The sequence below is a fragment of the Eucyclogobius newberryi genome, unplaced genomic scaffold (assembly GCF_026437365.1).
Source record: "Eucyclogobius newberryi isolate DKJ021-1_F unplaced genomic scaffold, fEucNew1.0.hap1 SCAF_517, whole genome shotgun sequence".
NCBI lineage: Eukaryota > Metazoa > Chordata > Actinopteri > Gobiiformes > Gobiidae > Eucyclogobius > Eucyclogobius newberryi.
Window position 1 is genome coordinate 20864 of NW_027316187.1, and position 22720 is coordinate 43583.

At 42.7% G+C, this 22720-nt stretch overlaps 1 protein-coding gene across 1 annotated transcript in view; it reads left to right on the forward strand.

The window, feature by feature from the left end:
• Positions 1–18149, forward strand: part of LOC140383500 (homer protein homolog 3-like) — a gene marked incomplete at its 3' end in the record, with an annotated part of 36323 nt that extends 18174 nt beyond the window's left edge. Inside the window, exons 4-6 of the mRNA XM_072465960.1 lie at positions 9648–9804; positions 17885–17992; positions 18069–18149. Coding sequence (XP_072322061.1) covers positions 9648–9804; positions 17885–17992; positions 18069–18149 — 346 coding nt within the window. The remainder of the gene's footprint in view (positions 1–9647; positions 9805–17884; positions 17993–18068) is intronic.
• Between the last annotated feature and the right edge of the window lie 4571 nt (positions 18150–22720).

Consider the following 22720-nt stretch of genomic DNA (forward strand, 5'->3'; position numbering starts at 1 on the left):
ATGGTCCAAAACTCCGCTGCCCGCCTCCTCACCCACACCCGGTCCCGTGATCACATCACTCCCGTTCTCCGCTCTCTCCACTGGCTCCCCATCAAGCAGCGCATAAACTTTAAAATACTCCTCCTCACCTTCAAAGCTCTTCACCACCTTGCCCCCCCCTGCCTGTCTGACCTCCTCATCCCCCACCGCCCCACCCGAGCTCTCCGATCCTCCTCCTCTCTCACCCTGACTGCACCAACATCCCGACTCAAAACTTTTGGCGACAGAGCATTCTCCCGAACAGCACCCCGACTCTGGAACTCCCTCCCCCAACCTGTCCGCCACTCTCCCTCACTCACAACATTCAAATCCCGCCTAAAAACATACCTCTTCACCCAAGCCTATGACCTCCCCTACCCCTAGCCTCCTCTACCCCATTTCCTACACTTCTACCCCCTGTTACATCCCCATCTTTTTCTCTCTACTTCTTCTGTCTTGTTCATTTTATCTGTATATTAATGTGTATTGTACGTGTTGTCCCCCCCTGTCTGTAAATACCCCCCCCCCTTTTTTATTATGTTCAGCGTCTTTGGGTCACTGAAAAGCGCTATATAAATAAAAGTTATTATTATTATTATTATTATTAAAATACGGGGATAGGATTTTGGGCGTGTCAAGTTTGAACCAAAGTGACTGACGCTCTGTGTTGTTGTGGCCATAATATAAGTTTTTGACTGTCTCGAGATGCTTTAGGTATCTGCCAAGTTTAATTTGTCTATGAAGAAAAAAAATAAGCTCCGCCTCCTCCATTGACATAATGTATTTTGATTTTCAAGAGGATGCCACTGAGCCGTTTTGTAAAGTAGATTCTTGGCTACTTCATGGAACGTAAATTTTAGCCAAGCTCCAATTATATGCCAATTTTCCAGACTTTTGCGCTCGTTAATTTTATTTCCCTTTTTAAAGATAAACGTTAGAATGATGTGACTTTGTGAGATTGTGCACCACTGTGAACACACTTTGTAAACATTTTCACAAGTTAAGCACCAGAGAGCCATATTAAAAGATAGAACCTTAAGTAGCATATCATTACGTCCAGCTCACAATTCTGCATGTGTCGTGGCTACGATAGGGGTAATATATTTAGATGGATGTCTTCCACATATGGATTAAATTAATAGTTATTTATTGTATTAGTTTCCAACAACGCCACCCTGGATTGTTGCCAGGGACACATACACAGGTAAAGGCAAGCGCAGATCGTTAGATTGAGTGGACCAGGAGACTCAGATATAGGCTCCCCACTGGCTCCCCATCAAGCAGCGCATCAACTTCAAAATACTCCTCCTCACCTTCAAAGCTCTCCACCACCTAGCTCCCCCCTACCTGTCTGACCTCCTCATCCCCCACCGCCCCTCCCGAGCCCTCCGCTCCTCCTCCACTCTCACCCTGACTGCACCAACATCCCGACTCAAAACCTTTGGTGACAGAGCGTTCTCCCGAGCAGCACCCCAACTCTGGAACTCCCTCCCCCAACCTGTTCGCCACTCTCCCTCACTCACAACATTTAAATCCCGCCTAAAAACATACCTCTTCACCCAAGCCTACGACCTCCCCTACCCCTAGCCTCCTCTACCCCACTGTCTACATTTCTACCTCCGTATATTAATATGGTTCGTCCAAATTAAATGCAATCGTAAGATTTCAGTTGTCTAATTAGTCGCTGCTCTATAGCGTGTTGTGTCTGTGTCTACATGGGGCCGGTATATGTCCAGCGTCCCCCCCCCCCCCCCCCCCCCCCCCCGTTTCATCCCCATCATTTTCTCTCTACCTCTCCTGTCTTGTTTATTTTATCTGTTCATTATTATGTATTGTACGTGCTGTCCCCCCCGTCTGTAAATACCCCCCCCCTTTTTTTGTATATGTCCAGCATCTTTGGGTCCCTGAAAAGCGCTATATAAATAAAAGATTTATTATTATTATTATTATAAAAAGAGCAGCCCAGATTGTCAGCAGCCCAGATTGTCCCCTAAGGCCCAACTACCCTACCAGAGGTGGCGCTGGTCCGTAGTAGTAGGCCTGGGCCCTGGTACAGTCCCACAGTGCCGACACTCAGAAACTCCAAACTTTGATATGTTACAGTCTGTCAGTGGAGAATGGGGCCGGTGCAAACGTGCCTTGAACCCCCCCAAGGACACTTGGAGGGAAGTTTGTGGTTTTGGGTTGAAGGAGAGACCCGTGGAGTTACCAATCTTAGAATGTACAATATTTTAGGAAATTAACTCTAATATGAATGTCCAGAACCGTGCACAACAAGCGAGGGAGAGAGGAAGAGCGATACATTCCGATATAGAGCAGCGACTAATTAGACAACTGAAATCTTACGATTGCATTTAATTTGGACGAACCATGCTTAACAATCTTAACATGGATGAGGTGCCGCGGCTGGGAGGAATCCCGACACGCACAAATTAGATTGCGTTTGGTTAGAATGGACATCTAAGAAGCGAGACGGCTTACCGGAACGTGTGGCACGAGTCATACAAAAAAGTTAAACAAGGATTGGTGAGCCAGCGCAAACCAGCCTGGTTAACACGCTGGTGTGATCACTGGCTTTAAGCCTAAACTTTGGGCTGTTTTAGGGCGATCACAACTAATGCTACGGTCCTCGTGCCGCTTGCACTGCTCCCAGATGGCGGGTGATGTCAAAGGCGAGAAGGGCCAAAGCAGGTGAGGAAGCCTCCTTTTAAAGGCCCAGGTCACAGGCCATAGGCTGTCAGCGGCTATGAGGGCCTACTGCCACACATGCGCGCTATACTGGGTCCGTTCAAATCCTTCAATGTTTGTAAAAGCTAGAATTTTGAAATTTCTAATCGCACATGGGTTTTGCACGTTTTGACCAAGTTTGAACTGTTTTCAATGAAAACTGTTGGCAGAGATGTCAAAAGTTTATGATGTGTGACTTTTTAATTCTCATTTTCGATCTAATATGGCCGAATATGTTTTATGCCAAGTTTCATTTGTCTGCATTGAATTTTTTCCCTGTCCGAGCTCCCATTGCAGCCATCGGTTCTTCATCTGCCTGGAAGCACCCTAAGTGGGTCCAGCTCCACTGTCTATCTCGCACCCGCCTGTCCATCTGAGGGAGTCTGATCCCTCCTTCACTGTGGAACTTCTCCAGGAAGTTTTTGTAGTTTTTCCTGGCCGAGAAGGAGGGTCTATGGACAGGACACCCTGGGACATCGCCCCTTGTCCCTTTGGACATTGTTGAATCCGTTTTTCACTGTCGCTCTCCGAGGCAACAACTATTGTGATTTTGGGCGTTACAAAAATAAATTGAATTGAAATTGAACTTTTGAGGTGGCGGTTTTTCTCAGGGGTTTCACTCCAAATTGCAGCACACTGAGCTCTAATTTTCCATACCATTTAGGGATCATCTCAAAATAGGTTGAAGCTGAAAATACAAAAAAAAATTGTCTCTCTCTGGAGATAGCGTTGATAAAACGATAGTAGCTTGATAGACCTTAGTCACCTCTAGTGAACATCCCTGAAGTTATGAACTCTCCAAATAATGTCACCTGTCGCGGCATGTTTATTTACTCAATCCACATGGTCCACGGGCCCTACGACCATCCCATTCAACCGAAATTGTGAGATGACCACATTGAGATGGTCTCAAGAGGATGCTCTAGTGAGAAACTAATGTTTCTTGTCAAAACCTGTAATTGTCAATTGCCTTTGTTTAGACCTTAATCAGAATGACAGAAGCAGAACACGTGCTTTCGTCTCAATGAGAATCTCATGTCTTCTGTGATTGGCCGAAACCTCATACAGGGTTTGTTTTGTTTCCTTTTTCCGGGTAGTGCGTAGGCACGTTACTAGAGCGAACTTGGCGCAAAAAAGCTTTCACTACTTTTCTGCACCAGCCGCGTTGGCGACAGCAACTGCTCTCGACAGCTCTCGCACGAACGGAGGGTCCCCCCCTTGCTTGTCATGCTTGAGCCCTAATAAAAGGATCTTTACACATCATGAACCATAAAAGAAAACAGCAAAACAAAGCTGTAATAAGAGGTCTGGATGTTGAAAAGCTTTTGATTCTGTTAGCTGGCCTTTTTTATTCAAAGTGTCCAAATTTAGGACTAGGAATGGACTTCCCTCCTCTTTTACGATCACTCGCATGATCAGGTTTTGAGTTCGGTGTTTGTTCCCAACATGAACCCTCTTATTTTCTATTTTCATCTGTTATCTGTGTTATTATGGTTCTCGTGTATGTTTTTTGTGTCCGACCGGAGAGTTTAAAAACATTTGAAAATGATCAATGGCAAGATGAATACTATCAACCCAATGGCATCAGAAGTGTTACAAGTAGCATCCCTCAATGTGAATGGCATACTGAACCCAATAAAACAATCGAAAGAATAGACATCATCTATCTACAAGACACATCTGAACGACACTTAACATCAAAACCGAACACAAGTTGGTTATAAAAAAATCGTACTGTTCATCATATAGATGCAAACACAGAAGGAAGGAAACACAGTAGCAATATAGATTTCAAACCAAATAGCTTTTGAACAGAGTTTTGAATGTAAGGACAAAGAAGGCAGATATGTACTAGTTAAGGGAATATTAATGGAAAGGTTTTTACTCTATTAAATGTGTAGAATGCACCAGAGAGTTATATCACTTTTTAATACTGATATAATGGACCTGATTATAAACCACTTTCAGGGAACCCTAATCTGTGTTGGCGATTGGAATCTTCGCATTCAACCTTCATTAGAGGTGTCGAACTCAAGAGAAACTGGAAGAACAAAGTTCCACAAATGAATGAAGAATCTGGAGGGAGATGATCCCTAAGGCACAACAGTATACCCATTTTTTCTAATCCACATACAATCTAATCCAGAATAGACTATTTTTTTATTCTCAATAAAAGGACAAATCACTGAGACAGATATAGGCACAATAGACTTAAGTGACCATGCTCCTTTCACATTACTGTAGACCTGGAGGAAAGATAAAGAAACACACTATTCAATGCCAGTCTGCTTAAGCCCTCTGTTTAAGGATTTAAAACAACATTAAGACTTATCTGGAGAAAAATTATCCAGGGGATATTTTTATTCTGCCTATTCTGTGAAAAATTTCCATTGTTGGAGGAAAATAATGTGAGTCCTAAAATTTTACAGGAAATTAAAAAGATACGAGGAGGAATAAATTATCTGACTTCACAAGAAAATGCTCTGTACCAAACAAAGGTATTATGAGCGTGGATCAAAATTTTCAAAATTACTATCTTGAAAACTTAGAAAACAACAAGCTGAAAAAAAAAACAAAAAAAAAACATAATAATATGGGACTGGGAACATTATGCAATCTTATCCAAACATGCCCAAATTAGCATTTGAATCCATCCATCTTCAGCCGCTTTATCCGGGGCCGGGTCGCCGAGGCGTTCCCAGGCCAGCCGAGAGACATGGTCTCTCCAGCGTGTCCTGGGTCTTCCCCGGCGCCTCTTCCCGGTGGGACATGCCTGAAACACCTCCCGAGGGAGGCGCCCAGGAGGCATCCAGAACAGATGCCCGAGCCACCTCAGCTGGCTCCTCTCGACGTGGAGGAGTAGCGGCTCTACTCCGAGCTCCCCCCGTGTGGCCGAGCTCCTCTCTTATCTCTAAGGGAGCTCCCAGCCACACGGCGGAGGAAACTCATTTCGACCGCTTGTATCCGCGATCTTGTTCTTTCGGTCACTACCCAAAGCTCATGACCATAGGTGAGGGTAGGAACGTAGACCGACCGGTAAATAGAGAGCTTTGCCTTTCGGCTCAGCTCCCTCTTCACCACAACGGTCCGATGCAGCGACTGCATCACTGCAAGCCGCTTCACACTCGGCTGCAAACCGTCCCAGTGCATGTTGCAGGTCCGGGTTTGATGGAGCCATCAGGACAACATTGTCTGCAAACAGCAGAGATGGAATCCTGTGGTCCCCAAACCGGACACCCTCCGACCCCTGACTGCGCCTAGAAATTCTGTCCATAAGAACTATGAACAGAACCGGACAAAGGGCAGCCCTGGCGGAGTCCAACATGCACTGGGAACAGGTCTGATTTACTGCCGGCAATGCAAACACAGCTCCTGCTCCGGTCATACAGGGACCGGACAGCCCTGAGCAAAGGCCCCCGGACCCCGTACTCCCGGAGCACCCCCCAAAGGACACCCCGAGGGACATGGTCGAAAGCCTTCTCCAGAGCCACAAAGCATATGTGGACTGGTTGGGCAAACTCCCATGAACCCTCGAGCACCCGATGGAGGGTGTAGAGCTGGTCCAGTGTTCCACGACCGGGACGAAAACCACTCTGCTTCTCCTGAATCCGAGGTTCGACTATCGGTCGAATTCTCCTCTCCAGTACCTTGGAATAGACCTTACCGGGGAGGCTGAGGAGTGTGATCTCTCTGTAGTTGGAACACACCCCCCGGTCCCACTTCTTGAACAGAGGGACCACCACCCCGGTCTGCCAGTCCAGAGGCACGGTCCCCGACCGCCACGCGATGTTGCAGAGACGTGTCAACCAAGACAGTCCTACAACATCCAGATACTTTAGGTACTCAGGGCGGATCTCATCCACCCCCGGAGCCCTGCCACCAAGGAGTTTGCGAACAACCTCAGTGACTTCAGCTTGGGTGATGGATGAGCCAGCCTCCGAGTCCCCGGTCTCTACTTCCTCTTCGGAAGACGTGACTGAGGGATTAAGGAGATCCTCAAAGTATTCCTTCCACCGTCCGACGACATCCCCAGTCGAGGTCAGCAGGCCTCCACCCGCACCGTAAATGGTGTTGGTGAGACACTGCTTCCCCCTCCGGAGGCGCCGGACGGTTTGCCAGAATTTCTTTGGTGCCGACCGATAGTCCTCCTCCATGGCCTCCCCGAACTCCTCCCAGGCCCGGGTTTTTGCCTCTGCGACAGCACGAGCCGCGGCTCGCTTGGCCTGCCGATACCCGTCGATGACCTCCGGAGACCTACAAGCCAGAGTGGCCTGATAGACCTCCTTCTTCAGTCTGACGGCATCCCTTACTTCCGGTGTCCACCACCGGGTTCGGGGGTTGCCGCCACGACAGGCACCGGAGACCTTGCGACCACAACTCCAAGCAGCCGCATCAACAATGGAGGCGGAGAACATGGTCCACTCGGACTCAATGTCCCCAACCTCCCCCGGGACATGGGAGAAGCTCTCCCGGAGGTGCGAGTTGAATACCCTACTGACAGAGGGCTCCACTAGACGTTCCCAACAGACCCTCACAATGCGCTTGGGTCTGCCAAGTCTGTCCGGCTTCCTCCTCCGCCAGCGGATCCAACTCACCACCAGGTGGTGATCGGTTGACAACTCCGCCCCTCTCTTCACCCGAGTGTCCAAGACACGCGGCCGGAGGTCAGATGACACGACAACAAAGTCGATCATTGACCTCCGGCCTAGGGTGTCCTGGTGCCATGTGCACTGATGGACACCCTTGTGCTTGAACATGGTGTTCGTTACGGACAATCCGTGGCTAGCACAGAAGTCCAATAACTGAACACCGCTCGGGTTCAGATCGGGGAAGCCGTTCTTCCCGATCACCCCTCTCCAGGTGTTACTGTCATTGCCCACGTGGGCGTTGAAGTGCCCCAGTAGAACAACGGAGTCCCCGGTCGGTGCACTGTCCAGTACCCCTCCCAAGGACTCCAAGAAGGCCGGGTACTCTGCACTGCTGTTCGGCCCGTAGGCCGCCACAACAGTGAGAGACCTGTCCCCCACCTGAAGGCGGAGGGACGCGACCCTCTCGTTCACTGGGGTAAACTCCAACACGTGGCGGCTGAGCTGAGGGGCTATCAGCAAGCCCAAACCAGCCCGCCGCCTCTCCCCGCGGGCAACACCAGAGAAGTGGAGCGTCCAGCCCCTCTCGAGGAGGTGGGTTCCAGAGCCCAAACTGTGTGTGGAGGTTAGGCCGACTATATCTAGTCGGTATCGCTCAACCTCCCGCACAAGCTCAGGCTCTTTCCCCCCCAGCGAGGTGACATTCCATGTCCCCAGAGTTAGTCTCTGTGTCTGGAGATCTGGTCGCCGAGGCCCCTGCCGTCGACTGCCGCCCAGATCTCTCTGCACCGGCCCCTTATGGATCCTCCTGCGGGTGGTGGGCCCACGGGAGGGCGGCCCCACGTCGCTCTTTCGGGCTGTGCCCGGCCGGGCCCCGTGGGGTAAGACCCGGCCACCAGGCGCTCGCCATGGAGCACCCATCCCAGGCCTGGCTCCAGGATGGGGTCCCGGTGACGCTGATCCGGGCGACGTAAACTGCCTTGTTCTTGTAGTCATCATAAGAGGCTTCTGAACCGATCTTTGTCCGACCCGTCACCTAGGACCTGTTTGCCTTTGGAGACCCTACCAGGGGCTTGAAGCCCCCGACAACATAGCTCCCGGGATCATTCGGGCACTCAAACCCCTCTACCACGTTAAGGTGTCGGTTCAAGGAGAGGAGCATTTGAATCCTTCCATAAAAACTATTTCAAACATTTCTAGAAGATAAAAAGGATGTTATAAATTCCTTTCTGGACACAGTGAATTTGCTTGTTATGTTAGAAGAACAAAATAAAAAATTAGGAGCTTAAATAAGTGTTTTGGAAATACAAGGAGCAATCAAAAGATTTAAGAACAATAAATCTCCGGGGAGTGATTGGTTCATCTCAGAGTGGTACAAAGCTTCAAAAGACACCCTTACGCCTTTCCTCTTAGCCACTTTTAGCTGGACACTTAAGAAAACTCCTAGCTGGAAGGAATCCATCAGATCCCTGATACCTAAAGAAGGGAAGGATCGACTCGATTGTGCCTCATATATTTCTATTCTGAATGTGAACTATCGTATATACACCTCAATTATGTCCAAAAGAATGGAACAAATACTCCCAAACTCAATCCATGATGATCAAACTAAATTTATTAACAAACGACAAACACAAGATAACATGACTTACACATAATGAACCATATACAAAAACAACAAAACAAAGCCGTAATAATTAGTTTGGACGCTGAGAAGGCTTTTGATTCTGTTTTCTGGCCATATTTATTTAAAGTGCTGAACAAATTTTAAATGGATAATTTAATTATACAAAAAATATTGGTGCTCTTTACGATGGTCCAACATCACAAATTAAAACCAATTGTTATCTGACAAATCCACTGACTCTGGAAAGTGGGGTGAGGCAGGGCTGTGCCTGGTCTCCCCTCCTGTGTGCTTTGTACTTGGAACCATTGGGCCAATTTATTAGACAATCGAAAACAATTCACGGTGTTACAATTAGATGGGTTGTAACATAAAACATAAAATTGCCAGCCACACAGATGATGTTCCATTATATTTGACCAAACCAGAAATGTCCATACCCTATGTGATGTGATCAAAAAAGCTTTGATTATTATTTTATTGCCTCAATGATTTGTTCAGTTCACATATTTAATTTAAAAACACATGAATCTGGGGTGCTGAACTGAACTGACATAGTAACAGACATCAAACAAATGGAAAACATAGGTCTTTGTGATCCTTGAGCTTAACTGCCACATAGTTTTTATTTATTTCTGGATTATATAGCTAAATACTTCACAAAAGAATGTTTGCGTGTTTCATTTGTCCAGGTCAATCTGTGAGATGAACCTGGAAGCAGAGCTCTTCTCTCTGCAGGACAGTAACTCCAAGCTGGTGGCAGCACTGCATGAAGCAAACGCTAATGTGGAGCAATGGAAGAAACAGCTAGCAGCCTACCAAGAGGAGACTGAGAGGCTTCGGGAACAGGTTGGTCACATGTCATTTTTCATTTTTCAAACACATTGTATTCTTACCACCCGAGAAATAGGAGAGTAATTTGTAGTTTGCTTTTGATAGATTTTATTATTGTTGTACAATTGTTGAAAAAGATTCAGTTGTAGTCATCTGGACACTGTTTTAGAAAAAGAAGCCATTTCGACTCTCATCCAAGAGTAATTCTCGATTGGCAGATCTTGTCTGAGAACTTGGATATTTATTTATCCTACTCTGAGCTGTCCGTACTCTGAGCTGTTCACCGTGCGGAACCTCCTGATAATAGCATCTCCTGTTCATCTATTTGTAGTACAGTTTCCCCTGAAACTAATCTTCTTGGCCCGATAACCACCCTGTGATTGGCTGTAGATTGAGAATGACTTTTGGATGAGAGTCGAAACGTCTTGTTTTTCTAAAACAGTGTACAGATGACTACATCTGGATGAATGAGGGATTACACTGACGTGGTTGTATAATAATAATTACAAATGTCGTGACCTGGATGAGGCCAGGTGTCTCTCATTTCAACAATGAGAGACATTATTTTAGCCATAAACCTGGAAGTCAAAATCTCCCGGAATGAAGAGGAAATGCAGTCTAAGTTAATGGCTAAGTCGGGTTTTTTGAGCTGCGGTTAAATCTGTTGGATCTATCCGTCTATATTACAAGTTCACCTGGGGCAAGTCAATATTTCTTACATACATATAATGAGCCTGGACGCTTATTTTCAGGAAACTGAACAACAATAACACCCCAGAGAACCAGACTAGACATGCTACAACTAAGCTAACTAGCCTTGCCTCCGCCCGCACCTGGTCTGCTCCCGAGGAGCAGTACCTGGTGCTGCTCCAGAGGAGACCAGGAGCAGAATTCCTGGCTAGATTCACATCTATGCTGGACCATGAGTGTCACCCCCTGCAGGACACTCTGTCATGAGTTTCAAACAAATTAGACAATGTTGAGTTTTTCACACAATGGGTAGGGGGCGCTATAGAGTAAATTTGTTACATGGGTATTAACTATTTCCAATCAGACCATAAAAACACATTAGTGAGTGAAATATGAGCTCCGCAGATCAATTCCATTAGGCGTGACTTGTCCTTGAAAAAACAGGAAATTAAGCCTTTTTTGAGGGCGTGTTAGGCGGAAAATAAAGACTGAAAAGAAAATCAAATTATTATTTTTTAAATTTTTATTACATTTCAATGTCTCTAGATGGAAAAAGTGTTGTTTTGAGGTCGATCGGACAAAAAACCTAGGACAAGTACGATTATGAAAGAAATAAAGTCAAACGTGGCAGCGCCACTTTGATTCAACATGGCTGACTTACTGTTTATCATACAGCGATAATGCCAGGTGTGTTTTACTCGTCAAAGGTAGCTCTATCACTGTTCCAAGTTTCATGTCCCTAGGCCAAAGATTAAGAGTTTCATGTTTTTTCTTTTTTGAACTACGTGGCTCTGTTGCGACGGGCGTTCTCGCAACCTCCATTTTATTCGAGTTCAGGCCGAGCCAATCGCGTCTATGTCCCCCATATGTGACTTTTCATCGATGTTCAGGGGGTCAAAAATGCCTGAGTTGTGGCAAAATGACCATGAATAATAAGAAGAAACCAGGCGAGAACAAAGTCTCTTCGCATTCCATTCCATGGAATGAATGAATTCCATTCCATGCTCGAGCCAAAAATACAATAATTATTTCAACATCTTTAAATTTTAATGACATATTGAGTCCAATTAAGCAGTCAAATATAGTAAAAAAGATGAGAAAAGAAAATGTGATATTATACAACTACAAGAAACTCATTTAAACGACAATAAAAAGTTAAATTTGGTTATAACAGTAACTAAATTTGGTTATAACAGGGGAGTAGCCATATTGACCTCAAGCAGAATAGCTTTTGAACAGAGTTTTGAACACAAAGATAAAGATATAATTTTTTTATTGGTCAAAGGAACTATTATAGGTTGAATAGAAGATTGTTTGCCGATTTGCGAAATCAGCAACTGTTCGTCCTATTTTATTTTTATTTTTTTAAAACACCTCGTGCATGATTATGCAACAGCTCTGCTGCTACACGTGCGTTTGTTTATTAGTGCGACCGGATTGCATCGCATCTCTAGTGTCGTGATTTCCACGCCACGAGGAAAAGAGACACTGATTAATCGCCCAAAATCCTCTATTCAACCTTTAATAGAAGTATGTTTACTTTAATAAATCAGTAATCAGTAATTCCGTTCAGATGACTTTATTTGTACCAGTAGGTAGATTCATAGTGCAGCAATTTTCAGGTTTGGCATCAATACAATAATGACAATAACATGACAAACAGTCAAATATACACGTTTGCTCAAAAAGTCCCAGTTCAGAAGGATGGCTGCTTATGGGACAAAACTGTTCCACGCTTCGTTCTGCAGCTTGTATTTACTAAAGTTATAAATCTGATTGTAAACCCCTCTGAGGGAACCCTTGATTGTGGCGATTGTTCAGCCAACATTAAATGTCTTAAACTCACAAAGTACTGGTAAATCTATAAATAATAAATTAGTAAGTTAGTAGAACTAATGTAAGATAAGATAAGATAAGCCTTTATTTGTCCACACAATGGGGAAATTTTGGTGTTGCAACGCAAGTTGGTACAGAAGTAAAAGAACAGATAACTTATAGAAAGTGTACGTGTAAACAAACTGATTCAAAGTTGACGCAATTTGGACAATGTCTGAAAATGTTGCTACATTTTGCAGCTTTGCAGCACAGAGACCGTGCAAGGTATCAACATAAATTAGATAACTTTTGATGCCCCACTCCTCAAAACCATTTTCACCAAATTTCAGCTTTTTGGGCGAACACCCTAGGAAGAGTTTGTAAAAGTGCAACATTTGGCAAAACTGATGAGTGGTGCTTAGCAAATTTTTTATCCAATATGGCCTACATTTGGTTGGGAGGATGGGCGTTGCTGTAATAATATTTTCTATTTCCCTTGCCATTATTTACGTCAGCGCCAAATTTCATGATTCAACGATCAGATTTGTTTTTGGCTATTGCCTATCTTGCAATGCATTTTTTGTACATTGGGTCTTTTTGTCAATGTTCACTGAGTGAAAAGTAAAGGGGTTGTCCCAACAAGAAGAAAGAAAAATGATAATATTCAAATGCAAAAACAATGTTTCAATTTTTCAAATATCATAATATCGTTTTTGGAAAACATAACAAACTAACAATGCTTTCCTGCATCGGGTACTCACACGGCCTTATGGAAATAATAGGAATGTTGGAGAGGTCTTATTCAGCCCGTCGCAAAACATCTCTGAGCTTTCTCCGCATCTCTCCTCAGTTTATTGGTTGAGAGTTTAGCAGTCAAGGATCAAAATTCACAAGGTCCCAAGATAAACACACACAATGTTAGTTTTCACAAGTCCTTGTCTAGACATTAACATCGGCTTCTTATCATGGCAAGGTTTAAACAGCATATATCTTTTGCCTAAACAGAAGGAGCCGCTCTGACAATCTTTTACTGCAATGACCAATATAAAAACACTTATATGTGGTTATACTTTCATAGTTATATATTGATGCAAATGATAAAACCTATGCTTTATTCACATTTTATTCCATCAGTGGCACTCGGGTCTAATGAACATAGACTAAAAAACAAAATATGGTATATTTAAATTTAAGGAGTGTCTGCAGTGCCGCGGCGCGCGGCCGAAACTGCCATGTTATTTTTGTGCCGGCCGCGCGCCGCGGCTCCTGAAACTGCGCTGCTATTTGACCGCGTTTTAGCGCCGTTTTAGACCGCGCCGGGATAAGGTTAGGGTTAAGGTTAGGGTTAGGGTTAGGGTTAGGGTTAGGGTTAGGGTTAAGGTTAGGGTTAGGGTTAAGGTTAGGGTTAGGGTTAAGGTTAAGGTTAAGGTTAAGGTTAAGGTTAAGGTTAGGGTTAGGGTTAGGGTTAGGGTTAGGGTTAGGGTTAGGGTTAGGGTTAGGGTTAGGGTTAGCCATGAGGCTATAACGGGCTATAAGGGAAATGCCGCGGCCCCTGAAACTGCGCGGCAATTTGACCGCGCCGCGGCTCTCCAGCCACGACCTTAAATTTAAATAAAGGTCCATCTTGTTCTTTCAAATGCTTGTAAACCAAAACCCATGTAAGTCAATGACAATACCTGTATTTTCCGGACCTATAGGTCGCATCTTTTTTCATAGTTTTCATAGTTGGGGTGCGACTTATATATATACTTATATACATATACTCCGGAGCGACTTATATGTGATATTTGTTATTTTCACACTTGCAACTGCATTTCATACTCCAGTGCAACTTATATATGTTTTTTCTTCTGTATTATGCATTTTTTGGCTGGTTCGACTTATACTCTGGTGCAACTTATAGTCTGAAAAAATTGTCAGGTTGCCATGGTAATATTGTTGCAGATAGGGATATGCTGTCATTGACTTTTTTTTTTCAGAATGGTAAGAAGGATGTCTGTGCCTAATTTAAGTTGTCTACGTCAAAGTAAATGTTTGGACGTTTAAATGTTCAAGGGGGCTCTGTGTAGCTATTTATTGTATATCCTTGCCTTCAGCTCATCCTTTTGCACATAATGTGTATCTGTGCTGGAAAATAGGACATCTCATGCCAGAGATACGCAACAGTTATGATGAAAACGGTAGGCAGAGATGACAAAAGTACAACAAGGTGCTCCCATTGGCCCCATGTTAATCGCTACTGAGCCGTCTTTCAATATTTTTTTCATGGGGTCTTTGCTCAAAATTAGAGCTCTGAGTTATATTTTTTTATAACACTCATATTCGCATATTTGTTTTTGTTTACTACTTGATTTTTGCATTTTTCCGGCCATTTCCGGGATACAATTTTGATAAATTCTTCGCTGGGACGATTCTTGTCCTTTGGATTGGGCCTAATAATAGTAATAAATTATAATAATAATGGCAAAAAAGGAAAATATGACAAAAATAAATACAAATAAAATTACGTTATAATTTATTTGATTTATCATATATTGTTCATTGTTGTATGTTGCACCAAATCACCAAAGCAAGTTAAGATAAGATATTCCTTTATTGTCCACACATGTCTACGCATGTAGATACAGAGGAAAAGGACAGATAACTTATAGGAAGTTTAAAAAACACTCTTAATAGAAGAACTCTTATTATAAACAAAAACTCTTATAAACAAAAACTCCTATAGACAGAACCTCTCATTTCTTAATAAGGAATGGAGGGGAAAAAATAAAGATAAAATAAAATAAAAACAGCTAGCGTAAGACAAAATAATACTAATAATAATGGTAAAATAAACACTCTATTTACATCAGTTATATGCTCATGAATGTGACATTATTGTGTGAGAGTACGACAGTAAATGCACATGAAAGTTCCTAGCCTTGCTCACTATTGATCTCCTCTACGCTGCTTATTGATCACATTATTTCATTTATGGAGGACTGGAGTTTTCCATATATTCACTCTACTGCAAGCAAGGTCCAGGTGGCAGAAAATGGCTCACGTCTCTGGGGTTGTGCGAGATGGAGAGAGGTTTGTAGGACAGCCGTATCCTACTTTCCATGCCCCACTTAGAAAACTGAGAAATCACCAAGGAGTATGGTCATTATTTGCCTCCTCCTCCTTCTGTTGCTCTACACTCATGCACAAGCAGAGTTCAAGTGTAAAATTTCTTGTTGACACAAGAAAGTGGGAAGTTGAACTGGTCTGGACTTGCATGAGACACTGCGAGATAGGATTTTACAACAGTATATTTTCAACATCTCAACTGTGGATCTAAGCGGAGCCTTTTTTTGTTCTGAGGGATGTGTTCCCTTTTTTATGGAAGCCAGCAAATAATTCGATTTATGTGAAATGCAGGACTTACAATATGATGCAAGTAAGATGCAATAACATTCAAAAAGTTAATGTAATTCATCCCTGTGAAATATGGGCACATTACCAAATTTAAAACAATAAATTACTTACTTGGTCTAAATGTAATACACTTAAGTTTTTAATTTGATAAGGACCAAATGCATTTCTTTTTATGAAAAGTAAAGATAAAACACAGAACAGAATATGACCATAGAGCAAAAGAAAAAGAAAAGAAGTGGCTCTAAACTGAAAATCACAAAACAAAATCACACATTTGAATGAAAATAGGAGTCCTGTCTGTTCCACAGTCTTTCAAATGTGTCCATTTTTAAATTAAGTCCATTAGTCAAATGTTTGTCACTATGTCAGTTCAGTCTTTGATTATCAGTGTGGTCTGTGTCATTAATTTCTTTGTGATGGCCAAAAGTACGTTCCAAAGGTATATTTATTCACTGTGTCCATGGCAGGAGTTTTGAGGCATAGACTAAAAACTGAGTGTCAAAAAAAGTCGCAGCGCTTTTTTGAACTCTTCTTGTCCAATATTTTAACATGACCCAAAACACCTGATAGTGCTTTTTCTCCTGGCTGCTACAGTTTATTCAACAGTTAGCTTCATTATCTCCCTACACCTACTGTAGAACTATGGCTTTGGTCTATACCAGGGGTCGGCAACCTTTGATGTTCAAAGAGTCAAATCGGACCAAAAAAACTAAACACAAATCTGTCTGGAGCTGCAAAAAATTAAAAGCCTTATATAAGCCATATATGAAGGGAATAAAGGCTGTAAGTGTATATTAGCTATGTGAGCCTACTATCAAAATGACAATGCTACAAATACATATGATGAGATATACATGAGAATTCCTGATTAAATGTTTATTTTCCCTGCAGCACGCCCTGGAGAGAGTGACGCACCACGTGACTACACTGTTATACCATATTTGGTGCTCTAAGTTTAACTTCCATTACAACGTCAATGTATTGTGTTTTGTTAAATTGATGAAAATATAGAAATACATAACAAAAGAAATTAGATTTTTTGTGTCATTTTTATTTTGATGATTAGAAAAAAGCAAAAACGCAGTCCTCTTCAAACCTCACTAACAATACAATCATCTTCTCTTTCCCCCCATATCTGGGCAACAGTGGAATTGAACACAGCCTGTAATTATATATTTGATCATTTCTTCAAAGTCGGCCATATTTGGTGCTCAAAGTTTAACTTTCATTACAATGTCAATGTATTATGTTTTGTTGCATTGATGAAAATATAGAAATACATTACAAAAGAAATGAGATTTTTTGTGTCATTTTTATTTTGATGATTAGAAAAAAGCAAAAACGCAGTCTTCTTCAAACCTCACTAACAATACAATCATCTTCTCTTTCCCCCCATATCTGGGCAACAGTGGAATTGAACACAGCCTGTAATTATATATTTGATCATTTCTTCAAAGTCGGCCTGTCAAAGTTCACATACCTTCATAACAGAGCTGCCTGTTCGATATTGATCACGTCACACAACTCATCACAGGCACTTGAGTTTGTTCTTGAGCTGAATTAATGTCTCTTTCCTTCATTGTCTTTGCGGCGAATCCTTCATGTCATTCCAAATGTCTTTCCAAATGACTCTTTTTGTTATTTGACAACTTGACATGACAAATGAAACATGCAAGCAATCCTTCTGCTTTGGCAATGAAAGCACATGATTCGGTTCCTTCTTCCTCTGTTGTCATAATTTCTTCCTTTACGGTTTGTTTACAACAGCCACCTGCGCCGCCCACGTGCGTCACGCTGAAACGAGCGACGCAAATCTTTGTTGACAGAAATTTTGAAATTTAATATTTATTCTAAAAAATGTTACAGCATTGGAAAACGTTAAGAATATTTGCATCATGTTTGTCCTACAGAAACCATAGTAAAACAACAAATCCCCCGATCTAGTTCTATTTTCATAAATTTTGGAAAAAGCTCCAGGGAACCACAAGGAGGGCGCTAAAGAGCGGTAAGCTAAAGAGGTTGTCGACCCCTGGTCCATACCGAAGCCAAAACTAGAAGTCCGGACCAGATGCATTCATATTATACCATATTAGATCATGTTACACCCTTGAAAAGTTGATTTGACTCATGTTTAAAAAAAGTATTTGACATCAAAACAAAGCCATTTTTACATAATAATAGCTGTATGTTGTAGGTGGCTGATCTGGAGGCCCATGGAGGCCATGGTCCCAGTGACCTCCTGAAGGATGAGCTGACCCAGTCTCTGGGGGAGCTGGAGGCTCTGCTCAAGGCCAAGGACAAGGTCAGGACCAGTCTGTGTAACATTTGTGAAACATCCTCTCACAGTCATAAATCTAACTACACAGGCCCTGTTTCAGGAGATCCACATTTTGCAGAGTAAGAAGACAGAGTACCATGACATTGAACATGACCGAGACCAAGCCATTCACAGGCTACAGGTAAATCACTGCACTGCATTTACCATAAGACTTCTTTATTCTGAGCATATATACTAGAGCAGCAAAACTTTGAGAACTAGTATAATGGTGATTCTATTTGCTATTTCGATTCAATTCAATTAAATTTATTTTTGTAACGCCCAAAATCACTACAACAGTTGCCTCTGAGGGCCACAGTGAAAAGTGAATCAAGCATTGTCTGCGGTGGCGAGGGACGATGTTCCAGAGTCCTCTGTCCTTAGACCCTTCTCTGCCAGGAAAATCTACGAGCTGGACCCACTCTTCAGGCAGATGAGGGACCGTCCATACGGGGTAGGGACCACTTCACCAGGAGAGGAGCATCTGGGTCCACAGGTCCTCAGGAGTGAGAAAAAGAAAAGGCAGTGAACAGTTTGCAAGTGGAATTAAATATTAAATATTGTTTGATAGAATAAGTCAGAAGAAGAGGATAGTGCTCAAGCTGCTATACTTCCCCCAGCATAGTTTCTCCTAGGGCAGTGTTGCTGAAACTGAGTTTATATTTCTGTTCCTAACTGGCCTGACAATTAGCGATTTCAAAGAGGAACGTTTTAAGCCTGGTCTTAAATGAAGAGAATGTGTCAGCATATTTAACATGGACCGGGAGCTGATTCCATAACACAGGAGCTTGGTAGCTAAACGTTCTACCTCCTACTGTGCTTTTAGAGACTCTTGGGACCACCAGAAGGCCAGCATTGTGAGAGCGAAGAGCTCTGTTTGGTTGATATGGTACTATAGCATCTTTGAGGTAGGATGGGGCCATGTCATTTATGGCTTTGTAGGTCAGGAGTAGAATTTAAAATTGTATTCTAAACTCGACAGGGAGCCAGTGGAGGGACTTGAGCACCGGCGTAATGTGTTCTCTTCTTTTAGTTCCTGTTAGTAATCTTGCTGCTGCATTTTGAACCAGTTGAAAGTTTTTATGGAGCTTTTAGGACACGCTGCGAGCAGGGAGTTACAGTAGTCTAATCTAGTCGTTACAAATGCATGGATAAGTTTTTCAGCATCACTTTTAGGCAGGATTCTTCTGATTTTGGCTATGTTGCGCAAATGGAAATAGGCTGTTTTACAGGCTTGATTTATATGAGCTTTAAATGAGAGCTCCTGGTCAAATAAGACTCCGAGGTTTCTTACAGTAGAACTGGAGGCTACACTGACATTGTCCAGTGTGACTATCTGCTCAGATTGAGCGTCTCGTAGATGCTTAGGGCCAAGCACAATGACCTCGGTTTTTTCAGGGTTAAGAAGCAGATAGTTAAGTGTCATCCAGGTTTTTATCTCCTTCGCACAAGCACTAAGTCTGTCTACTTGATCGCTCTGATCGGGTTTCATGGATAAATACAGCTGGGTTTCATCTGCATAGCAGCGGAAGTTAATGCCATGCTTTCTGATAATCTTGCTTAACGGCAGCATATAAAGAGTAAACAGAATTGGACCGAGTACTGATCACTGTGGCATGGTAAGTTACTTTAGAGCAAGATGAGGAGCTCTGGTTTCCATTAACAAATTGGTAACTATCAGATAAATGATATTTAAACCAGCTGAGGGTTGAGACCAGTCCATCATCAGCAGCTAATAACAAATCATTTGTGACTTTAACTAATGCAGTTTCAGTGCTGTGGTGGGCTCTGAATCCTGACTGGAAAACTTCAAATAAATTATTGTCCTGTAGGTGGCGACAAAGCTGTTTAACTACAACTTTTTCAAGGATTTTAGAGACAAAAGGAAGATTTGAAATAGGTCTGTAGTTTAGGCTTTTTCTTATTTTTTCTCATTTCTTTTTGAACCATTAAGTTTGTGAACTTGAATGGTGGATGGTGGATGCATCTTTTAAACATGGAGCAATTGTGTTTGAGGAAAAACTAAAATATTAGCAGCAATAACATTTATTCAAGAACATGTTTATGTGTCACTCGTCAAGTCCATAACGCACATACCTGCAATGCAAACAGCCATCATGGCTCTGACAATTTGCTGCATGTCCTTTCCCAGTCTCACAAACAGAACATGTTTGTGAACGTCAAAACTACAGGGCTTAAGTTTCATAAAAAAGACTGAATATTTAAATAGAAATTGTGTAAATTCAAATAGCAATTTGTATTCAAATGCGATATATTCTGCAGCTCTAACATAAACTTGATACTTGGTGGTTCTAGCTACTGAATACTGGTAGCTAGAACAACCACCAGTATTTGCTGAGAGCAGCAATGACTTACTAGGGGTGCAGAGAGTATTGGGTTGCCAGGATGAAGGCGGTTCAGGACAAACGTACAGCTAGGGCATAGGTGTAAGAGGACCATGGCCTTGTTAATAACCCCCAAAACCAGAGGAGGATGAGGGACACAAGCCTGACACGAGCCTTGCGGGAACTTAGCGCCGAAATGTGGGGAAATGTTAGCGTGCATTGGTGTGTATGGCCTACATAGAGGGGGCCTGGAGTGGGCGGTTTCAAGAGAGAAAGAGGAAGGACCGGACCGTACCATTACGCACGGTACGCACAGTGCGTAGGGCATCAAGCACTCCAAAGGGCGCCACCAGCTTGACCAGGCAGGCTTGTGCAGCAGCTTGCACTGATCCTTTTGCAATTTAACGGTGACCCTACTGTAGGCATAGTCTGTATTACAATACGAACTAGAACTCAAATGTCACATCGCTCTCTCCATAGAAAGAGAAGTGAAAAGTGGTTCAGTTTCTTACAAATGTATAAATCCTGATTTCTTAAATGCAACATAAAGTGTGAATAATTGCAGCCTGTAGTACTTTCTAGAGCCTTGATCTGTTCTTCTGAAAAGCAGGAGAAGGCTTTGGGAGACGCAAGAGCGGAGCAAGGATATTTTGGGACTATTGGGTCCCTCAGTAAAGAGTTGCTAATATTGTATGAATTAATATTGCATCTAAAATAGACGAGAATACAGAAAAATAATTGAGTTTTGTTGAAAACTTCTTGGTGGAGGCCCCCAAATCTCACTTTGCATTGTGAATTATAAAATATTTATAAGATGAAGTTAATTTTTAAAAAATTACTTTTTTTTATTTTTTATGTTTAAGTTCAAAGTTGGTTGGGAGCATGGTGGCACCAAGCATTCTGCTTAGGACACCCGGCCAGCCCCGGCACCATGCCGCAGACCCATGCGCAGGCGGCGTGTCGGCCGTTGCAGTGGACGTACGCTCTTCCGAGCCGAAGGATCAAAGAAGGACCTCATGAGCCACAGTGAACTTACGATTGCAGCATAGACTGAAGCGGCCGAGCCAACTGCATGAGGGTTTAAATGGGGCTGATTGGGAGCAGTGAATCTTTTTTGAATAAAATATTCACTGTATAATAATAACATTTTCCCACTAAAATTGGTCTTAATTGGTCTTAAGTTATTCGTCCGTCCTCACTCTCAAAACTTCCAGTTATTGATACAAATAAATCCCTTTCAAGGAGTATCAAAACTCCATAACTTCTTGAGTTATAACTTGCCGCTGATGCGGTGTAATACTTCTGTATTGTACTGGTTTGCCAGTCTAAATGTTTCTGCCGATTTGAAGTTTTTTGTACAAATGCCAGCTCAATATTATTTCTTTTTAACCAATCTAAACACACTGATTATTTGGTTTGCCTATTGAGGCCGCTAATATTCCAACTTGCAATAGACAACTTAGTCATAGTATCTGAGCAAGACAGGGCACACTCAACACTTAACACTTTGACAGTAATAGTATGCATTATATATTTATTTGGAGACACCTGTGTACTCTTTAGCCACAGCTCTCTTTCCCACTCCAGCCACTCCCACCAATAGGACCAAAAGATAAGATTAGACATAGAGATACCCCCTCTCTGATCCAAGGCGATGAGTCCTCATCATCTCTATATTTTTATCGGAGATAGTGGGGAACCACTTCGGGAGCAAGGACAGGAGGTAGCGCCTACCTTCAATAATATCAATCAATATTCACTGTCAATATTTTCAGGGAGATTGGAGGTACGTATAGTGTCTCTTCGCTCTTTGTCTTCAAGCTCTGTAAACATGGTCACTGATGCCCATTTGATCTGCTTTCAGTTTCTTAATGTTACTAGTGTTTTTTGCAATGTCCGCTTTAAGAAGCTCTAGTTTACTATCAAGAAATTGCATTTTAGTGAAAAGCCGCTCGGATTCCAGTGCGGGATTGAGCATTGAGGCCAAGGCTGTCTTCGGGTTCAACTTCTCGTCCACATTTTCTGGTTCTTGGTGGTTCACTTTACTTCCAATTAGATTGCCATTTTGATGAGGCGCTAACACACAGTTTCAAGTAACTTTACCAAGCCACCAAACTACAAAACAGTGGATTCTCCGAAACAAATGGGGTTTATTCGGCAAGAGCAACTCATCTAGCCATCTTGTCTGCAGGTCACCTCCAAGCCAAAAAGAGATTTCTTTATCTATTCAAGACTCTCCGAATTTGCATCCCCAACAAGCTGTTTTGTTGAGTGGAATAAAACAATCTCAAGATTGGTTTGACAAGGCAGGTAACCTTGAATCTGATTTAAAACTATACCATTTTCAGAAGAAAAGGAGTTTTGAGGT